At 34.8% G+C, this 23,994-nt stretch overlaps 1 protein-coding gene across 3 annotated transcripts in view; it reads right to left on the reverse strand.

Moving 5' to 3' along the window:
- The window catches only part of SGCZ (sarcoglycan zeta), a 420,887-nt gene that overhangs the window by 107,062 nt on the left and 289,831 nt on the right, over positions 1 to 23,994 (reverse strand). For all 3 annotated transcript variants that reach the window (XR_004240334.1, XM_032109901.1, XM_032109902.1), the window contains exon 3: positions 17,575 to 17,676. Coding sequence is in view for 2 of the 3 variants with exons in the window: in XM_032109901.1 (XP_031965792.1) it covers positions 17,575 to 17,676 (102 nt within the window). In the remaining variant the exon portion in view is untranslated. The remainder of the gene's footprint in view (positions 1 to 17,574; positions 17,677 to 23,994) is intronic.

Here is a 23,994-nt window from a genome sequence, read left to right on the forward strand (position 1 = left end):
ATATAGTCACAGTTAACTTCTGCAAGTTCTTACAAGTTAGAAAATTCAGCTGATCTTGCTAGCAAAATGAAACATTAGCAATAAATGTACTTCTAAGAAGTCTTAAAATGATAGTATTTATATATGTCAGGATCTGTATTGAGACTGAAAAACACTGAAATATTTTCACTTTATATATTTAAACTGAATCCTGATTTTGTTCAAGTCAAATCAAGCTTCCAGAGATTTTAATAAAAGCATGATTAGTTATTTTAGTCAAATAAAAAGAAAGCAAGTTTTTATTTGACAAGATTTTCAATGCACTTCTCTGCCCCACTGACAGTAACACCTCAGCCTTGGTACACATTTTCTAAGTCATTGTTATTCAAATTAGGTCCATTTGCTGGGCTATTTCAATTCAATTAATGGCTCTCAGCTGGTATAAAACTAATATCTCAAGGTTGGCATATGATTTCCTTTTCTTTTAATTGCCTTTTCAGTGTGTCCTAATGGGGTAGGTAAGGGAGACACGAACAATCACTAGAATTCCTGTAAGACTGCAAAGACAGGAGCTTCTGAAAAGATATAATTTACACAAGAGGACAATTGGGCTGAGAGATACCTGAATTACGAGAAACTCAGTACTGTGGCTGTTGAAAGAGATGAGACACAAGGCACAGACAATTATTTTTTCATGAAAAAAACAACACACTTATATCATAATTAAATATCTCAACTTATCATATTAACCCTTATGGAAAATCTGTGATTTTTTTCTATGAAGTAACCACTTAACTTCCTAATCTGTACCATAAGGGTAACTCACAAACCTATAATAAATTTAGATTGATAATTTCATTTCAATTACACTGCACACACTCTGAGGAATCAGACTTACACTTCTGTCAGGAATGAGTCTTCACATTTCAAAATACAAATGATATTGGAAATTTTGTGTCCAACATCGTATCTGATGGAAATGATGCAGCTGTTACTTCAGTCACACTGATCTGCATACCAATAAATTATGCTTTTTGCTGAGAAGAATAATGGGAAGAGAAAATTTCTCAGACCCTACCTTTTCTTCTGGTTAAGGAGCAATATGCAAACCTGCACTAAAAATTGGATCATTTTCAAAAAACATGAAAATTTTCCAGCACTTAAAAAAATTCTAATGGTGGTGGTCCATTCTCCATTCTACACTCCTCTAAAGGATGAGAGGCAAAGGGTCATTTAACACACTTCTTTACCTTTCAAACCAAGACTTGAAACTACATCAGAAAGCAATATTAGTCAACTTCCACAATTACAAAAGGCAAAATAAAACTCAAAGTCTTTTCCACTGTACAGAAGTTTTTCCTGAACCTGGCATAATTCATCCACTGTGAGGCAAGCCAGTTAAAGTTCTAACACTCTGTAATCACTATTTCTTAGCCATCCAAACTGGTTGGGAAAGTTATTTTCATTTCTTGCTATGCTTTAAAAGCATGAGAATCAAGTAGTACTTCCCCACTTACTCTGGAAATTCAAGAGGTGCCTGGAATCAAACTAGTTATGAATGTTACATAAAACAAGATAACTTTTTGAAGTGGGAGTTTTTTTTTTCAAATCAAAACCAGGAAAAAAAAACCCCGTCACCTTGGAGACCACAGTTCTCTTAAGTCACCTTGACCAAGATCAGAGTCTTGAATATTAATCTTGTACAACTCTATGCCTGTGGTGAGGATCACATTCTCCCACTTTTTCACACATACGCACAAGAGAATCAAAAATATTTAGATTAATTCTTGCAGAGGATAATGATTTATTCTCATGGAGAAAAAAACAAACCAAAACCAAACCAAATATTTCATAGAGGTAGGCAAGTCGTAGGGTGCCTGGCTCCAGAAAGTCAGTGACACCTTCAGTTCCTCAGAACATGGTACACTTTGCATACTGTCTTTATGATCAAACTTTATTCACTTTTCAAAGGAGAAAAAACAAGCCCTGTGAAAGTGTTATAGGATGTGATGCTGTATTCCTAATGCATTTTTGTAAGAAATATGATATTATGATGCTATAAATACATTTGCTGAGAGTCAGAGCTTACTTGTACTATTTTGGAAGGAATTGCTTGAGAAAAGAAGGATTAATTAAATCTTTCCTAGTTTTCCATCTTACTTTGACAGAGCTACTGCTTGCCTTCATATTTCTAGTGTTGGTGATCCTGCCTCCAAAACATCTCAAAGGATGAAGATATTTGCTAGAAACAATTCACAATAAAACTGCTTATTCTTCTTTCCCAATCAGGAGAAATATCATTATGAGTTTCATCTTTTAATGGCGACATTGTATTAGTAGCCTCATTAGTAAAACTGTTTAGTAAAGCAATAAAATAATGCCAGGCTCCACTCTTCACAGGTTCTAATTAGAAAACCCATTACATCTCATGAGCAATTTATAGCTCATCCATCTCAAAACACAAAGGAAATAAATTATAAGAGAAGGATGAGCTTAGAATGATGCCTACAAGCCCAATCTTCAAGAGAGGAAACAAAATAATATTTGTAATAATAACAGAGGGCACTGAATATTAATTGGTGATCTCAGTATGATTCACATAGAATACTCCATGCAAATTAGAATACTTCTGTGCTTTTTATTAATACCTTCATTGACTGATGTTCTTATTTGCTTACGTCATCTAACAGCACACACAATCATTTAAGTATGTAGCTGATGACCTTCTGTGAGATAGGGATGTGCTGTTAGCCCTGTTTTGCAGACAAGAAATTGAGGTGCAGAGACCATCTTGTCTGAAATTCTGGAGAGAGCTATGAACCTATAGAAATAAATACTGGTCAAGCTCTGCTTCTCCTAACCGTTGTACTCCATCATCATACAAAACACAAATTGCATAAAGGTAATAAAACTAAATTCTAAGCATTCATGTATTGCCTAGAAATAGTTCCTTCTGGTCTCAAAAGCAATATGAAACATGAAGGTACTGGAGGGCAAGACATTCTTTGTAGATATCTTTTATCTTTAAAGGCTTATCTCAGTCTAAAAAAGGTTAATTTATTTACTGTTAAAGTCTTACCAAATTTACCCTTCATTCTTTTGTTAAAGAAGTGGAAAACCAAAACATATAAAAAGTGAAGCAGATAGTTGTTCCGTTTTCCATCTTTCTACAATAATGATTTGGTTTTTTAATAACACATTTCCATTAACTATTTTGACAATAATATCACAACCAGTTTAGAATAGCATATATTTTTGTAAAAAATAAGAAAAGAAGTAAAACATTTAATCACCAAAGATTACTCCAAGACACAGAAAGAAGACTGAATAAAGGTAGAGCCTAATAAACATGTAAGTAGGCACATATAGCAAATTCTCAAGACACTGTGATCCTAAGACATTACAGTGATTTGTAAAATAAAATTTTAAACACATTTCCTAAACATACACTAGATACTTGAAGATTCAAAAATGACTGAATAAAAAAAATTAAAAAAAAAAAAAAAGATAAAATCTTTTAGCAAGGAAAAGATGAACTGTAGGAGCTTGGGTGGGTCGGACGGTCGGGACTGACGGAGACGAGAGATCTCTGAAGTCAGATCTTGGAACATGCGGTTTATTGCAACGGGCGTGGGTACAGGGGCACTGCTTAGAGCTGCCAGCCACAGCTCGGAGCAGGCCCAAGAGAGCAAGAGAGTAAAAGTAAGAGCAAGTAGGTAAGAGTGGAGTAAGTAGAGTGGAGAGGAGGTAAGTAAGAGAGTAAGCGGGTAAGAGAGTAAGTAGAGTGGTGCAGAAGTCCTCGTTACAATACAATAAATCATCTTCTGTACTGAATATTCTAATTTCCACTAACTAATCTAATACAAGATACAAATCCTATAGCATTTACATACAGCCTATAAGAATTGTTATATTACCATAGAGTGTTACATCTTAACTCCTAAAAACTACTCTTTGGACCCCTTCTGCTGAGCTAGTAGGGTCTGCTCTGACCGTTGGACCTGCTTACAAGCAGAGGGTATTGTTCAACCAGGAGGGGATTACCTTCAGTCGGCCATACCATTGTTTTCCAGTTGTTCAGTAACTAAGACTTGGTATCTCAAAGGTGGCCTTCATTTCGATGTCGCTTATAGTTTTCATATTCCCAAAATCTTTTGTCAGGCAATCATATTTATAAGGCTTTCCTGTTTCATCTTCCCCAACAATGAACTGCATAGGTACTTGTAAAATTTCTGAAAAACCATATGCATATGTACAGAGAAATGTGGATTCTAATTCTATAAAGATTCCCTTCCCAGTAAAATTTAGTTTAAATAGTTTCTTATTTGTACAGGAAAGCATAGTAGGATCACAAGCAAGAAGACTAGATATTCAAGGTCTAATATAATTAAGATATTTAAGAAACTAATGAACTTCTGATGAAAACAACAAAAAAGGAGTTTTGTTCATTCTCAGGATAATGATTTCTCAGTTACATTTCTGACTTGGAACTTTCAGCCTTTAGAGGTTTCTCAGTTTTACTTTATTTGAATCATAGGGATCTATCCAAATTGTCTGTGAGAGAGTGCATTTTCCAGATCACAGCTGAAGACATTAATTAAGCCTTCTGTCTAAACCCCCAGGCAGGCTGACAAAAGAGCAGGGCCCTTGGCTTCATTTTAAGGAAGGGAAGCAAAAGAAAGTGAATAACTTGATTAGCAGAAGTGAGAAATTGTTTATACCTACAGCAGTGTGATCCAATTACAACAGACTTTTACAATGAAACTTGAAGTGTTGAGGACATAGCATTAGGAAATAGTGTTGATACTATTTGTGCTTTTGGAAGTTATACTTCTGCATATTCCATCTTAGCTTTGCAGAAAGAAATCCAGTTTGCATGCTGCAAGACCAAGCCACAACACATATCAAAGAACAGTATTTGGAGAGGATTAGGACAGGCATTACAGAAGTGGTCTTTTGATGAAAACTGAAATGCTAAATATTATGATATGGATCAGAGGAGATTTTGTTTTAAAGAGTGAGAATCTCATTTGAAAAGGACTACAAGATGAAATTCTGAGGGACTTATTCCCAGCAATTGGAAAGTAAGTCCTTCACCTGCAATTTGTCTTCAAGAATAAATGTTAAACTGATCTATTAAAAAAAACCCAAATGAGTAATTAAAATGTTGGGCTTGTTTAAATTTTAAAATTATTATTAAATTACTATTCAAAAACTATCAAAATCAAAAATGTGCAGAACATCAAAATAATAATAAAAATGCCTATGGGCTTTTCTACAATTAAAGGAAACACTCCTAGGCTTAATATTTTTAATTCTTTGATCTAGCAGTAATTTGTTTTAAGGGATAAGTGATTCAACAACAAAATTTTGTACATGAAGTGGAATTTGACCCAAACATGCGATTAAATGTGTTTCCTCAATTCACACTGAAACTCGCATAGAAAACCTAGATGTTGTGAAGAAAGTGTCTCTATGTACCTCATAAAAGACTTCATTACTGTGTTAGGAGAACTGAAGGCCTTTGGATTCTTTTGCCTGGGCAGCGGGGTCATTTCAGCCTAAAGCTGAGGCATGTGTTCGATTCTAGTATCCACAGTTAAGGTTTAAATTATGTTTATTTACTTTACTTGCTTCTGCTCCAAGCCTGAACTTGGTTTATTCAAGGGAAGGGAATTAAGCAGGAAGGTTATATTATGCTGGTTGCATCTGTGACTCCTTTTCAATTATGCAGCACACCTTGTAATCTCAGCTTAACTGTCGTGCACACCAGGTATCTGTAGTCTGTGTGTGCTTAGGTGGTTCCTATGTAGAAACTGAGATACCTGGGGTATAAAGGGGTAATTGGTACCCACCTGTTTCTCATTGCACTAAAATTCAGGAACATGTGTGAAATACATGTTCCTGGACTGGGCACTGGGTGGAGAGACTAAATAATATGGGTGTACATAGACTCCATCTTCTGAATGTTGAACTTAAGGTCAAAATCAGATTTATGCCTGTCACTCTTACAAAAATACACACATGCAACAGATTTCTTAGTAGAATGCCTCATAAATACTGATTTATACTGCTGGAATCACATATAAAGCATTTGTGTCATGCTCATCAGATGCTTCTTCCAATATTTTGATTGGCAATTACCTCTAATTGCTGAAATCCACAGATTTCGGAACAATAAATACCTGCAAACCTTAGAAAGGTACAGAATAGCCATAAATACACAAATCCTAACACCAATTCTATTTTTAGTTAAAAACAGTGTTTTTAATGCTCTTCTGATTCCAAAGAGAAATTGATAAATGATTTAAAAATGCAAAGAGCAAAATATGGAGTTAAGAAAAAATGCGGTCTTCAGTCAGGAGAATATAAGCTTGACTTCTTGCAAACACTACTGACAATATTTCAGCTAATAATTTCTGTGGTTTGTGTGTGACAACTTTAGAAACATCTCAAGATATTGTTTTTCACCTAATAGGACAAAAAAATTGAGGAAACAAAAATCAAAGAATCATCAAATGGTTTATGTCAGAAGGGACGTTAAAGATCATCTGGTTTCCAACTCCCATGGGCAGGAGCACCTTCCACTAGACCAGGTTGCTCAAAGCCCCATCCGACCTAGCCCTGAACACTTCCAGGGCTGGGGCATCCACAGCTTCTTTGGGCAACCTGTTCCGGTGCCTTACCACCCTCACAGTAAAGAATTTCTTTCTAATATATGATCTAAATCTACACTCTTTCTGTTTAAAACCATTACCCTCTATGTCCTAACCTAAAGGAACAGTAAGAGCCACAGCTAAGTATAAGGATTATTCCCTTCCCTTGCCAAAGTATACCTGTCTTTTCCATAAACTTGACTGTATTTTCCCAAGTATTCAATCACCACCACTTATAAATGGTAAAGAGACACTATTCTTGCATTGGCTGCTTCAAGTAATCCCAACACCTTATCTGAGCATTATGAGTCCCACCAATTATTATGCCAATGTATAATTCTCCTCACTTTCAGAATAACAAAATTTTATTGTTCTTATTCATGCTGAATAACCAATGAAGCTACTCCAGAATTTGTGTACTGTTCAATATGATCCACACTGTTTCAAAAAACAACTGCCTCCTAGTAGAGAATATTTTATAAGAGAAGCAATATTTGCATCTTAAAAGAACATTCAGTAGTATCTCTGATCTAAATAGTCATAATAATATTTTTACTACAATATTTTTAAAACTAGTTTGTTGCTTGTGGAATGTAAAGTAGTTTCTGCTGCAAAAAGCCAATCTACTATCTGCATTTTCTGTGGCAGCGTTTTGGCTCAGCTTGTCAGGAGAGTTAATTGACATTCCAAAATGCCTGTACTTTATCAAAACAACAACACAAGTGTGGAACACTTTCCTTCTGGGATTTTGTACTATACCCAGAAAGAGACACTGGAGATTTATAGGAAGATTCTAAGCTGGTGGATGCCAATGGAGAAGCTCAGAGGCAAAAGTAAACTTTGTCCAAACCTTGTAGTTTATATACTGATCTAGCAAGCGAAGAAAAGAAATTCTAGCCATTCTATATTTTTGCTGTAAACATCAATATTCCTTTTTATTAAAAATGATTGTAACTGCCTTCATGCAAATCATAACTGGAGTGCCAAGTTTAGTATCAATTGCAGTTTCACTTTTACTAATCAGAATTATGTATAACTTTCTATTTTTAAAAATAATTTCAACTTCAGGCCAAAAGACAATTCAGTGTAAGCCTTCAGCCAACTACTGCAATTACCACTTACACTTGCAAAGAGTTCAGTAAGAGTATGTACTGTAGTAGCTGTTGTAGAATTATGTATGACAGATTGCCACTGTAAATTAACAAACTTTGTGAACTATAGTTACTTCCTTTGCAGAACAACTGATTTAAATTCAGCAAGATACAAATGAGCCTCTGGCTGAAGCTCAAGAGCCAACTTTACTGTAAATCCCCAGCTGTTATTGTACAATCATAATGCTGAACCCATAATTACCAATTCCAGTACAGGATGCTAACTTGTTCAGCTTCTTCCATTTTAAGATTTCTACTTGTGAGTTTTCTTTGTCCTAATCTCACCCATGGATTTCACTACATGTAGTTTGAAGTTTTTGCTAGTGTTTACTTCCCGTTGAATTTCTAACAAGAAAAAAAATCTTTCCCTCACTTTTTGTTTATGAGACACAAATAATACACCACACAACAATGCACTAGTTTTCTGTTTTAAGGCTTTCCTTCTCTAATGTGAAGTCTTCATATAGTTTGGAGATTTAGCTTTGAAAACCTACACGCTTAGTTACTACCTCAAAAAATTTTCTTGAAATTTAATTCTAAGACTTTAAAAAAAAAAATCACATTTTAGTGAATTAGTAGAGTCTAATCAAAACTGAGTTTTAAAAATTAACGTCATATAACTTGTTAAAGATGAGAAGTAATTTTTTTAATTTGAAATTTAAACATATCATAATAGCTTCAGATTAAATGAAGTCACTCATCATACACTTGGTAATAGAAAGAATAGAAATTGTTTGGCTTTGTGCAGTTATTTCCTGAGGATGTTCTTCAAGCCAACAAGGCTTTCAATTAACGTTAGCGTTACTTATCACTCTTGGATGGAGGCCAGCGTCAAAACACAGTCCTTGTTGTGGTATAATCAATGCTTCCATTTCATTTCCTCAAATAACAAATTGCCAGCTACTTTGGAGTAAACCTGTTAGCAAAGATTCAAGAATATAATCCGTAAAATGATGAAATGTGGTACTAATTTTGCATCTAAAAAGGAGAATGACTGTTCTACCTGTCTATTTTTAAAGATGAATTGAATTAACCATGTATTGAAGACCTATAAGCAAAAAAAGTATAACTGATGTATTTCTTGCACTGCCTAAAAAGGGAAAGAGAAAAAGGATACTTTTTATTCCAAAATGTTTTAGTAATTTGCACTATTTCATTAAAATGCTTTTAGTACTTTTCTTGCATCTCTTTACCTTCTCTACCTTATTTTAGCTTGATGCTTCCCCATTACAGGTAATGCTGTGGCCATATTGCTTCCTAAAATTGATGGAAGTTCAGCAGATTTCCTGAAAAATTGATCTGACAGTACAAAAACCCATGAAGTTTTAGTCACTGAGGGAGGGATTTTAGAACTATATAAAAGAGATGGAACCAGATGGACAGGAAACTCCTTCAGGGATGGTAAAAAACCCCAAAAATTGCTCTGTAAAGGCATTTTCAAAGAAGAAAATTTCATTGCTGGAGACAAGTTGTTTCTGAAACTAGAGGTTATAGCATGATGTATTTCTTATGACAACAAATGCTGTAAAGTACAAAATCAAAAAGCATGCTTGCTATCTGGAATAAAACACTCCAGCTCTTGAGACTGACCAAGCAGGTCATGTATATGTCTTCATACAAAAAATGTTGCTTATTATGAAGCAGTAAAATTCAAATTAGTTCTTTCTGAAACCAAGAAAATACAATACTCATTTCAAATGGGAGAGGGACAGTATTTTAAATGAAATCATTATATTTGCTTGTAGTGGCTATCAGAAGCTGTGAAGGAATAAGCAATTTTTCCCTTTAAGAGAGCAATGGTGTCCTAATAAGACACTGTCATAATGATTATGCTATAACTTATCCTATGAATTTCACTCCAGATAGTTGAGATGAGATTCGTTCTTTTTTTTTTCCTTGTAAACTTTGAAATATTCATTAATTTTCTCTATTAGGATGTTGGACACAATATTGTGTGCAGTGTCCAAAAATGTAGAGTATTTATTAATGGTTAGAAGGCAATTTTCTTTCCTTGCTCAGGACTTTTATTCTTCCTGAGAGAGTAGAGAAATATTGAGAATACTAATAGGAAAAAAAACCCCTCCACCCATCAACCCTTGTTCTAACACAATACAGGTCTGACAAATTACATAAATAGGTAGAAGAATAATTTTTTCCAAACTGTCTCAAGAAACTCTGGGAGTAAGCTTCTATAACTTTGTCACAGATGTCATCAAAACAAAAATTGGTTAAGAACTTCACAACTCTGATCTGTAACAAGAAGTCTTTAGGTTTGGGGAATTCTGGGAATTTTATTGATATTTATTTTTGTAGATTATGAATGACTTGACTACTTTATATAATTTCATTACAAATATTTTTAAAGTGAGAAACATCAAGACAAAGTATTCTGAAAGCAAAACTGACTAAGTAAAAGAAGATTGTAATAATTCTGTTTTATTTAAATATAAAAAATAATTTTTATATGTATAATGGGCAAAATTAATTTTGTAAGCTAACTTGCATTTCTGGAATTTACACATTCAAACTTTAGGACATCAACTTCTGTTTCAGAATAAATACCTTGAGAATCTTTCTTATATTCATTTTCAAAGGGCTATCTTTGAAGTTGTGATTGATAGTTACCCTCAATACTTTTGAGATTCACATGATATGAAACAGGAAAAGAAAAAAGAATGTTATTACTAATGAGTTGGGAATAATAAACTTTCGAACAGTTAGAACTGCAACGCTTTCATTATTTTTCTTGTTCTCTTTTGCTTCTAAAAATTATTTGTTAGTACATTCCTTCTCCTAATTATGTCTCATATGTAATCTTGCTGAGAATGCACTGCAATTGTCCAGGTCATTGATGAAGAAATTAAACAACACTGTCCTCAGTACTGATCCCATGACTACACCAGGAGACACTGGCCTCCACTGCTCACAACTCTTGAAACCCAGCAGTTTAACCAGTTTTCAGGCCAGTTTTCACTCTTTTGTACTGTACATCATCAATCAATATGTGACGGGAGACTAAAGACAAGATTAAAAATATTAGTTGTCCTCATCCACCAAGCATGATACTTTGTTGTAGAAGACAGTCGTCTTGGGCAGGCCTGATTTCCCCTTCAGAAATCCATTCTGGCAACTTCCAACATCATTAGACTTATAATTATATTACATGAATATTCTTATCTTTTAATACACTGAATCTTTGGATATGAAGTATCTCCTTCTGACTTAAGACACATGGTTTAAAATGGTTTTTGTGAAAATATGTCTTTTCCCTACCAAAGGGCTAAGAGCGAGGATATTGCACTGCCAAACTTGTAAGAAATGCATTTAAAATTATCTCAGCAGCCTTCAAGTCAGGGCTAAAAAACTATCAGCATTTTGGGGAGATAAAATTATGTTAATGTATTTTGTTTGTGCTTAATGGCTTTTACAGATATTTTTCTGTCACAATGACTCCCATTTTTGCCTCTTAGTATTACCTGTGCATCCATAGTCCTAAGGTTTATACAGAGGAACAAAAACTAAGGTGTTCCTTAAGGTTACAAAATAGCATGGAAAGGATAAATATTCTCCAAGAAGAAACAGAAGCAAATTCATACACAAAGAGAGAAAGTCAGACAGAGATTATTCCCCTTCTCAAGTCACTTACAAGTCATTTGCTTTTACTTTATTGTGTTGGATCAGACTTTCTATGGAAATATTAATAACTTTTTTTTTAAACATACAGAATTTCTGTAATTGCTTAGCTTGTGTAAACTGCAACTAAATTATTTCAAAGTTGTTCGGGAAAGAAAAGGTCATTCCTCAGCCTAAGATGCCCACGCAGTTAAAACATCAATCTAAATATACTTTACATAAGAATCAGATACAAGACATTATGAACATCAAACTGAGACGTCACATGGTTTCACTGAAATTTTCCCCAGGAGGACACAGATGTGTTACATGAAGGAAGTACTTGGAAAACTGGAAATGCAATTGATGCCAAAAACAACGACAACCAACCCCCAGAAAAACAGTTACAACTTCAATAACTTTCCCACATGCATCTGAAGGAGTGCTCCCAAACAAATTCAGTTCCTCAGGCTTGTATAAAATTGGGTGAATACAGGCCTCTCGTGACTTTATTCATGAACAATAAGCAACCAAAGAAAAAGGCTTGGGTGATATTAACTCAGATTTTTCAGTGTAAAAAGCTGAGATCCTCCTTGACTGAGCAACAAGTCATACCAATAATAAGAGTAGAGGATGACATGAAAAAGCGACACTCAAAGTTGTTCAACTGGATGATCCCCAGACAGATTCCACTGAAGTATAGCAAATCAAGGACAAAATCATGAATTGTGGAAGTTTCTATCAGCTGTCAGCAAAGAGGGAGCAAAGCCAACTCAATTTCAGAGTGGTAGTCCCTCCAGAGACCACCAACAAATATAGAAGTGACTTGTCCTTTGGCAAAGCTTGTGATTAAGAAAACCTTATATCTTGTTCATACCAATAAAAGTGACACTATTGGAATGACATTGTGTTGAGAGCCAAAATGACTTAAGGAGTCCTTTATGACTGTCCTAGTTCTCGAAACCAGGACAATGCCATAATAGTGACTTTACCCTTAGTGACAGGTGAGTGATCCCAAAGGGCAAGGCTTGAAGAGAAGGTATCATAAAAATGAACTGGGAAACATTTCAAGTTTTATCTGAGTGGATTGTGACATGCAGCTACAGAAACAAGTATTGCATTTCCTCCTGTGTAATAACAGTGGCAGATTCTTTAGGTACCTTTGTGATTTTTTTGACAAAAAAGTGTGCAATGACATCTCCTAAATGGAGTTTCTCTGATACCTATACACTTCAGTAGTGGTAGAACTTGGCAGATTCTTGAACTAGTTTGACTGAATGGCTATGGGGTACCTCATAGAGCAGAAAAGAGAGTAGATATAACAAATCTGGCCTTGAAATTTTGGGAGAACATGTCTGAGTGGAATGTGGGGGAATATGCTCCTCCTACCCAACCCCAAAATCAACAAAACCCCCATCCCGGCAGGCCCTTCTAAGAGAGAATGAGCATCTTGGAAGGAGGGAAGACTTTGGAATCTACAGCCCAGTCAGTCTCAGATCAGTTCCTTGTAAGATTATGTGGGAGAGGCCCTGAAAATCATAATGTAGACATGAAAAGAAGGCAATTGGGACAAAATGAGCATGGGGTTAGTAAAGGCAAGGAGCATCTGATTTATGGTCTTGCAAAAAAAAAAGAAGACTGTCTCAATGCACAAGAAGAGTATATGTTCTTCCTCAAATTCATAAAGGTTTTTCATGTGATCTCCTATGCTGCATCTTTATAACTTGATCAGAGACAGAAGCTCAACAAAGACATTGTCTCAGGAAAAGAATTTGAGGTTCTTGCAAAGGCACCTGAGGCCCAAACATAAACCTTAGTATATATGCAATCATCTAGCTGAAATTAGCAAAGGTTAATTTGTTTCGATGATTATATACACTCAGAGAAACAGTGATGAAAGAAATATATTGTAGATTTGCTTATGTCAAGATTGATCCAGGTTTGGAAATAAACCAATGTAAAATAAAGCTCTCTAAATGCTTACAAGGATATTCAGTCTCTCAAGTAAAAATCTGGAGGAAAAAATATGTGAAAGAAGTCCTGCTTTGAATTCCACCTACAATTTCTTAATTTATATAGAAATTATTATAATTTATATTTTAACTAAATATAAATTAACTAAATAATTTATATTTAAACTAAATATAAATTATTATAATTTATATTTAAATTATTATAATTTATATGGACAAGCTATACAGAGAGTTTTCAGAGTTTCCCATGTTCAGTTAGAAAATCACATATATTCACTCTTTCTTTTTTTTTTTGACATTTTCCCAAAGACTTTTAACTCAATTATTAAATTCTGTGTTCTCTAAGGATATCTCTGGAAAACACATGCTAATTTAAGAGAATACATTTTAAACCTTATTAACTGTGAAAAAAAAACCCCAACGGAATTCCCCTCTACTTTAAGGGACAATGGATTACTTCTTTTTTTGTAATAGAAAGAATTTAACAAAGAGAAAACTGTATTTTCTTCAGCCCTCAAGAACTGTATGTGCAAATGAAAAGATTAATAAACCCATTCTCAAGAAAACACCACAAACTCCTTTTATTGTTATATGACAAGCTAATAAGACTGTACCTTGATTGTTTCCATTCAAAAGTGCAGTAGTATGTATGCAGTAGCATAATAAAAAAATTTAATTCAGAAGAACTGAAATAATGAAATAATTGAGGATGTTGCATTATGTGTTATTTGATTTCATACACCCCATTAATGGTACACTATAAAGAATGAAGTTTGCATTATATCAATGCAAATGATATAAACATGGGAACTATAACAAGGTCTGGATGAAACTTAATGGTTTCAGGCTAGCAATTTGATCAAAAGTATACAGCTAGGCCATTCACAGTCAAAATGTAATTCTCTGTAAAATTCCTTTCATAGAGTACACATGCCCTGGTTTGGAGAATATAAAGATGTCAATTCAGGATCAAATGAGCCCTTATCTGCTCAGGTTCTGATGCATCATTTTAATTTCTGGCATGCAGTGAAGCCATTTGATGAAAATGCAGAAGTTTCTTCCCTGCATAAACATAGAACTGGGGTAGGAACCTGTAGTACTGTGGACACCACTAACTGGATAGGATAAAAAGGGCAATGTAAGAGGAGCAGGGCTAGGGAAACAGCACACTCTGAGTAGCCTTCTCATTTACACAACTTCTACAGAAAAGGGAATATTCATTTTAGTCAAGACCTGGAATTTCACTACTACTTTTGGAAGGAAAATTTCATGCTATCAGAAGAAAATATCCCAAGTTTTAACAATTCACATACATTTGTTTTCCAACTGACTTAAATCTAAGTATTTTAGCATTTATTTTGAATATTCAGGGTTTCAATGAAGCAGTCACAAGATAAAAGGCAGTATTTCAATCTATATACAAAGTACAATACCATTCTCCTGGTAAAGACAGTTTAAGGTCTGCATTTAACACTGCATAAAAGATTTTATTTGGGCATCCAGGTATGCGGCAGGCAAGTGGTCATCAGTAAGCATATGTGAGCTTTACACTAGCAAATCTAGCTAGTCTCACACTTAAATTGTAGCAGCAGAGAGCTCAGCTCAGCCTACCTACTGAACAGACTGCTGGGCACTCTTGTCAGCAATAATTCACTGTCAGAATTAGAGGTGAATGCTGCCCTCTCAGTTAATACTTTTTATCACCTTCAGATCCAGCTTACTAAAAGATAGCACCAGCAAACATGCAAGAATTTCAGTCATGCCTCTTAGTCACAGCACACCACACCCCCTGCTGTACCTCACTGCTACTAGCACTGGCCTTCCCACCTCACTCTGCCATGTGCTGCAATGGGAGAACAGGGAAGGCCTGACCTCCTCAGCTGAGAGCCCTCCATGGAAGTCCCTCAGAGGCCATTCCACAAACCATGTTCCCCAGTGCAGAGGAAATATACCTCTCCTGCAAAGCTACTACTGAATATGTTAAAGTCATCCCAAGAGTTAATCAAAAAATGTCACTATAATGGATGTGTTCTTTTATAGGGGAATGAGTAAAATGGCTTGAAGAGCTAGCTCTCCTTTTAGAAAATAAGCAATGAGTTGTTTTCACTGAATATTTTAACTCCAATATACATCAAAATTAAGTCATTATTACTTCCATGGAAAAGGCAGACAAAAAGCATTCCCATCTGTGTTACCTAAAGTAAACACTAGTAGCTGGTGAGCAGGAAGGACAGCTGATCAGAATCTGCTGTCAGTATTGACTAGGTGTCTACTGACTGTGATGAGAACTCAGAAAACCTAGCTTACTTTTAGATTTCAACAGCACTGTGGTCACTTTTGTAAGTGCCAAAACAGCTAATGTCACATGCAGATGCCATACAGCTGTAGAAATATCCTGCAGAGACATTACAAAACCCTACTGCTAAGCTGAATACAGCTCCAGAGGTTTCTTTCATCATTCCCTTGTGGCATCCACATTTGCATACAGAAGTTACTGAACTTTAGCACAACAATACTGAGCAAGTTGGCAAAAGACTGGAAAGTGAACCTAGTTCACAGGTACTGCAAGATGAGAATAAAGCCTGTGTAAATACCACTTTTTTATCTAGGTGACAAGTGTCTTGAAGTTAGTATGTGTAAGTAGAACTGGAACACCAAAAATATTTTACTTGAATTATTTTGACCAGTTAATGATCAACTCTATTTTCTGCTGGCTTGAGAATACTTACTGGCAAGTGTCAGGTTTTCATGAGCCTCACAGGACTAGTGGGACCTTATGTTAGGCATCTGGTAGATTTTGCATCCTTTTCTTTTTGCAATAATTATACACTAAATATGTATAAAATGCATCTGTGTGCATTTTTTTTCTGAGATTTGTTAGCAGCTAAATGAAATTAGGACCCTACTCGTCTCATTATTATCACTTGAAACAAAAGTTTCTATCTTCACTTTAATAGAACCAGTGTTCTACAATATGAAGCACTGGGCAAGAAAATATTCTGAATCATAACTTTCACGAACAGTAACAGGACACGGAGCAATAATAGACACTGTCCACTCACAAAAAAGAAACAGGAAAAATACACACATCATGACTAATGTTCTGCAGCCTTGAAGGAAAAGTATGCTCCCTCCAAGGTTACTTAAATATTATAAAAGTTTTCATTACCTCGGACAATACTGCTACTTTATTAAACATTGAAAGATCTTAGCTTTACAGAAAAAGAGGATGAAGAGACTGCCTCAAGGATTTATTAACACAAGAGTGAACTAATTAAGAGAAATGGGAAAACTGTCATGATCTCATTTATGAATGTACTCAAGACTTTTCTTATGTACATAGAAGACAGATTTCAACAGACAAAATTTTCCACAAAGGCATTTAGGGTCAACACAGTTGTGATTCCTATCAACTGTTGCAGTACGCAGATTAAAATTCTTTGCAGATGATTGACTGAAAACCAATGTAACATTCTATTCTGATCATAGGTAATCACTTGCATGGTAAAAAGAAGATTTTTCTAGTATTTCAATTTTTTTTTAATTCATTGACAATGTTAATATAAACAGCATAATTGAATCAAAATGAAAGGGTTAAAATGAACTACACTGAATTCCTTAGTACAAAATTTCTTGTTTTTCTTTTTTCCTCTGTAATAACCTGATGGCATATGATAATTACATTTAAATAACATTAGAAAGGTTTTGCTTTGAAAAATTAAATCCTGGAGACAGAGTATAGCAGGATTTCCTCTACCTAACGAGCAAAACAAACCCAAACAAAAATTAAAATTAAAAAAAGAATGAAAAAGAAAAGGAAATCATTATAGCTAATGACAGAAAGAACAAGAGCATTCCTTATTTCACTGTATTTTGCACTTATCACCACTCTTGTTTTCTGGACTTCACATCAAATTAGAGTCAAATGCTCCATTCCCAGTGCTGAGGTCATTTGAAGTATAAAATATACATGCTTTGAATCTCCTTTCTTTAGGATAAAACATTTCTTTTAAGAGCCAAGAAAGGTTTCAGAAAAAAAATAATTTGTGACATGAAGGAAGCTTTCATTGTTAAGGTATTCTCAAAGCAAATTTCTGCTGATTGCTAATCTAGGAGGTGTAAGAACTAAACTTTGTAGTTTGAGAATGAGGAGATCAATTTATATTACCTGCAAATTAAGAAATAAAGATGAAAAACACCTACCTTTCGGGAATGGATTTCTTTCACATATAGTGGAAGTAGAAATTCAGATATTCCTTCAAGTCGTATTCCTTTTTTAGTGACTCTCAAATTTCCCATTCCATCCTACAATCAATAATATATATATATATTCACTTCAGGAAATAACCTTATCCAGAACAAGCTAAAAAGAAGACAGTAGTTGGCTTAACCCCTAAAAATAATGAGTGTCATCCCCAGCTCTCCTCATAATCTTGGGCAGGAGGTAGATGGGAACTTTATAGCCAGAGCTTCACCTAGGACTGAGGTATTTAACAGTGCAACCTGATGGTGACCTGCACAGGCTATTTCTTGGCTGCACCTAATGCCAGGGTACAAGTGTAGATCATCACTATTCCCTGTGTAGAGGTAAAACTAGATCCTGAATTTTACAATTGTTCAGTAAAAACTAGTTAACTTTCTCACTGTATATGTAACATTTGGTAAAGCAATTTATTAATTGTTATATCTTGAATCCACTGTTTTTTCTTTTCCCAGTAATTAAAATACAAAGGAAAATATCATGTAGGAATAAAGAAAATGGTTTTTAGTTGTTGCTTGTCACTACTAGGGGCATGTTGCTGGCAAACAACTTCAAAAATGCTATTTTTGATTGTGTTTATTTATCAGAATAGAAAAAGGAAAGACACCATTTTAAAAGTCTGGATAAAACAAACCACATAATACAATGTTCAATAAAATATAAGCACACAAAAGTGGCATAATAAGGCTTCAGCTGTATTCTTACAGGAAAAAAAAACAATGAAACACGCTCGATACTCAGGAGACAAAATTATTTTGCACAGCAATAGAAATTCAAGATGTTTTCTTCTAAGAATCTTGTTACTATATTCCTGACAGAAAAATAATTCTTCACTGTGCAGCCAGTGGAATTCAAGTTGATCCATTTAAGTGCAAAATAAGAAAATTTAATCTAATTGCTAATTACATATTTCAAAGCCATTGTTGACTTTAGTGTACTGGAACAATGAGAGCTTGCACTTCTGCTCTGCTGGCTGAGCTGTGAAGCAAGTAACCTCTGCCTACTGGGTAAACAGCTGGGTAACAGTCCTTGACTGCTATAGCTGAATTGTCAAATAATGCTTCTTAAAAAAGTGATGATATATGTTAAAGTATTTATCTTAAATCAAGTATTGTTTATACAAGTATTTTCACATAGAAAACTTCAGGTATTTGTAGGCTTTCTAACAAAAAGTGCAATATGAAACAGTGATGCCTGTTTTTGAAAAGGAAATAAGATAAAGAAATTAGAGTTTGCTATGGAATGTGCAGTCTGCATTAACAAAAATTAATTCTCAATTTGATCAATCCTATAGTAATAGAATATAAAATTTTAGTAAGAAAGGATAGCCTGAGAAAATACAACCATGCTGTAGTTTTTGGCAAAGAATAAATACTCAACAAGAATTAGGTACTGATTTATTGATTTGGATGTAAACATGTTTTCTGACTGAAAGGGCAAATTCAATATTTTGTTTTATCTGCTTCTGTGGAATGTTTGTAACCAATACACACAAAATATATTCACAATAAAAATACAGAAGGAGAGAAAAGGAGGAAGTGAAAAAACCACGAAGTATACAAAAATGTCAAGTCAAACTTTCAGAAAACTAGAAATGCTGAAATTAAAGTTGCCTAGGAAAATTCCATCTGCTCTGTCTTTCAAGTAGGTTTAGGATAAAATTCTATATTTATATATGATATTTACACTCCTGAGTCTCAGCTAATTCCACACAAGGTTGGCACTAACCTCAATCACCAGCTACTCACTATTATGCTTTCACCTCATTATTCTCTTTGCTCCTCGTTTATTGTACTGTGTTAAAACTCCGTTTTGAAGACAGTATTATCAGTTTTCCTTCTTGATTTCTGTTCTCACAAGTGTTTATTACTGAAGTATACAGTTCTTCACAACTATTAATTAATTTTCAAATGCTTTCAGTTAACTTTATATAGTGGTACTGTTCTTATGTTACTGACAGAGACCTACAGCAAAAAAATCAATTTGTTACCTACTTTTTTGATACTTATCATCTTTTCTGTTTATTTTCAGCATTGGGAAGTTAATTTGTGTAGCAAGATTAAACTGTCAGAGTCCAGAAACAAAGTAAAGATAGACCTACTGTATCCATAAGGGTTTTCACTTTTCTGAGTGACATTTCTAAGTACTCATTCTTAGTCCTTCAGCAGTGAGAAATCCTTTTAGCAGATTGAATTTAGCAGGTTGAATGCAGACAGACTCTGCACAGACAGAAAGCATTCTAGCTTCAGTAAAATTACATGATTCAACACAAGAGACAGACACTACATTCTGGACCCTAAGTCACAAAAGGGTGTTATAAAACTGGAATAGGGTGACTGTAACCTCAATTGCTTCATAAATGCAATAATCTTACAGGACAATAATTTCCTGAAGTCTGTAATGACTGACACGAAATAAGGCTGAATAGTAAAATAAAGAACACAGCCAGACCTGCTTAATGAAGATCACCCCATTCAAAGAATTACTTGCCAGTATGTTTTTTTCATCAATAACTCCCCATCAAGTTTAAACAGGGGTTGGAATAAGAAGAGTTCCTTGTTTCATTGAGTTAGAACTATGCTGTTACAGAGAAAAGGACAACAGTTTTCAGAACTAAGACAACTTGATTAAAAAATTGTTAATATCAAAAAGATTAATCAGAGGAAGATCTCCTGCTTATTTCACAAATAAAACTCTATAAAGTCTAGGCTTTCCAGGCAACTGATACTCAGTTTATCCTTTTGGTGTGATTTGATTTTATTCAAGTGCAAAAATAGACTTGAAAGAACTATGCCAAGTACTTAAAATCAGTAAATGTCAAGTTCAGGTACTGGGACTGACTGGGATGGAGGTTTTCTTTCCTCATAGCAGCTGGTATGATATTGTGGAGTTTTGGCTAAAACAATGCTCTTAACACACCAATGCTTTGGCTATTGCTGAACTGCACTTCCACAGTGTCAAGCCTACCTAATTTTTCCCCCCCTATCTGCCCCCAATAAGTAGAGTAGGGATGGCCATGAAGTTGAGAGGTAACACAGCTAAGCCAAATGACCCCAAGTGGCCAAAGGCATATTCCATACCTGTAACATTATGCTCAGCAAGAAAAAGTGGTGGTAGAAGAAGAAGGGGACTGGAGGCGTGGAGGGCGGGAGAAAACAAAGATTGTTTTTCAAAGTGGCCACTGGAGACAGACTGGGCATCAGTCTGTGCTAGGTTGTGAGTGATTGTCTTTGCATCACTTTATCATTATTCAATAATAATCCTCTTTATTATTATTCAATATTTATTATTATTCTGTTTATTATACCATGTACAACTTTCCATTTTTCTCATTTAAGAACATGAAACAAACTGTGATCCTGCCTCACTTACGTTGCTCTTTTCCCTACCTAAGACACTACGAAAAACAACCCCTTAACTTTTACATCCATAAATAAGTCTTACAGAGATTGTAAAAAAACCCAAACCATCACTATCAATATTTTATGTTATTCTTAGAGTACATCAGTTATTAAACCCAGAAATTCAGATAAGCAGCAATTAAAATAGGAAAACCAAGCATTTATTTTATGCAGTTGTTTGTCTTACAACTGCAGCAACCTAAGGAAGAGTTTTACTGACTTTGAACACTATGTTAAAGTCAGTGAAGTCCTAAACTATACTTACTATAAATCTGTGATGATAAGAGTATAACTTTGAATCAAAGCATAAAAGAACTTCTCAGAAAAATATTCTGGGAGGCAAACAATACTGACATTCAGAGCTTTTTCAAGCTGTGACCTGTTTGTAAACAGGCAGAGATTAATGTTCTTGGATAGTCCTGTAAATGGTATATAAGAAAACCAGAAATTAATTCACACTGTCTTTAAACAGGCAGGATGATCTTTTAAAAGATTAAGTTATTTCTTCACAATGTGCTGAGAATTCTACAAGGGTGTATTACTTATACAACCTGTATTATTTCTTCCCAATAAACTATTACAGCAGGATGTTTTATGATAACTACAAATATAAAATATATGCTAGAACTATGAATGCTTCTCAACAAGTCAGGAAGTTGGCTAAAATTGCGATCTGCTGTAGCCTATCTACAATCTAAACTACTACAACTAGTCCTGGACTACACATATTGCTATCTAATGAAATATGTGGCGGTGTGTGCAAGAACAAGCTTAGCTGTCTACACAGTAGAGCCAGTCCTCTGTAACATCATAGATGACAACAACTGGAGGCCTAGGACAGGATTCACTACACTGGTTTAGAAGATCTTTAAGCTACAGAAAGGACAGTTTTGAAGCCAAGCTGTGGACCATTTCAGTTAGAAATAATATTTTGGAAGACAGTAACTACATCTTACAAACTCACTCCACCTAGATGAAATAACACCTCCTTGCATGAGATCAAATCCAGACCTTTAATATTTAAAAATTCTGCAAATCTATGGGTAACATTGCTCTATGAAAGACATGAAAGTGGAGAAAACACCTGCAATTTGTGCTTCAGACCACAGAATTCAAAATTTCTTGGTCAGGAGAAAACAAGTTGGAAGGCATGATGCTTCAGGTCAGGAATGAAAACTCTCATTATGTGGGGTGAGAACAGAGTTCTGATAGATCCTCCAATAATTTGTCATCTATCTCACAAAGTGGGCAGCGAGAAGGCAATAAAGGACTCTGCTAACTAAAATGCAGGCTTTTTTCTTGAGATCATGAACTTACATGCAGAAGCACAGTGAAAAGCAAACTGAAGTGCTGGTTATTCTGAATTGACTAAAACATGAATAAACAATACTCTGTTTTTGAGTTTGCATGGTGTTTTTTCTGTTTTCCTTAATAATAACGTACACAAAATGTGTTTCAATACTTTACAGCAGGTACAGGCAAGTAGTTGGTGGGTCAGGAAATTCATTGTTATCAATAATATTCAAGGTTTTCAAAAGTTCTGATGTTAGATGTGAAATCCTGCATGTTTTCTGAGTATATATTTAAGCCCAAAAGCTCACAGTCTGAAGAAGGAATCATTGCACAAAACAGGGATGGGGAAAATAATAATAATAGAGAAGTAGGGTTTAAACAAAGTGCCTAAATCTGATGTCCTATAAATTAATAAGCATTCAATGTCTGTTGCCTTGTAGGAATCATAGCATAAGCTAAACATGACATAGGATGTGGATGATGTGGCTGCACTGGTATGAAAAAGCACAGATGAAACATCTAAGCATACACACATGCCATGCCAAAGGAAAAAAAGAGAGTATGATATCAGAAGAAAGGTGATTGAGCCAATGTAGCATTAGTGAATTATACTGAAGATGGAAAAGAACACTGAATTTGATATGATGGCATAAGAAGCAGGTAATGTAATGGGACAGTGATGGGGATGATTAGGAAGATGAAATATGTTAGCAGCTATGTTGTTGATAAAATGGAAGACGTACACAAAAGGTTGGAAGGAAGATGACAAAGGAAATTATTTGTATTGTATTCACACATGCAAAAACCAGGATTTAATAAACTGAGCTGGAACATAATTCCAACTGGAGAAAAATGGTGCTTGAAGGTGATTATGGATGTACAATTGAAGGAAAAATCTATAGGCAGCAAAAGTCCTGCATAAACAAAATGGGTAGTATAAGCAAAAAGTGGTATAAGCAACAAAACCAGACTGTATTTTCCTGGATTACTAGGAAAGATAACTGAACTTCAATAGCCAAAAATAAAGGTAAAATGATAGCAAGCTACTCATTGGAATGGCAAAAGTCTGGATTGATGGAAACACCTGCTTTCATCTATCTCCTGAAAATAATAGCAGACACTTTGTAGATGTCAGGAAAAAGCTGGGGAAGAAATTACTGTAGTACGGTGCAGCAATGTTTAAAGGGACACAGACTAGGGAAAAAACATGCAAAACAGTTAAAAGAATGAAAAGTCAGACTACCATCTAAACTAACTGGAATTAGAATAACCTGAATATATGTTACCTTAGAACAGTTTTTGAAATTGTGGAGCATGACCTGGTTCCTCAGTTATAAAATACCTATATTAATATAAAATATATACCTATCAAGACAATAAGACAGAATCCCTATTTAATGTTTAAAATTTTGATTTTGTTCCCTGATAAGTGGATTTATGCTATTTTTCATTCAAACATATACATGTCTTTTAATGTCACCATTGTGAGGCTGGTCACAATCATCTTTGTAAGGTTGTGGCAGTCAGGAGAGATGCCTAAAAACTGGAGAAATCAAATGTCACCCAGGTCTTCAGAAAGAGCAAGAAGAAGGACCTAAAAACTACTGGCCAGTCAACCTCATCCCAATCCCTGGAAAGGTGATGGAGTGCCTCAGTCTGGAGACCATT

This window comes from Corvus moneduloides, chromosome 5 (genome assembly GCF_009650955.1).
Source record: "Corvus moneduloides isolate bCorMon1 chromosome 5, bCorMon1.pri, whole genome shotgun sequence".
In the NCBI taxonomy this organism is placed as follows: Eukaryota; Metazoa; Chordata; class Aves; order Passeriformes; family Corvidae; genus Corvus; species Corvus moneduloides.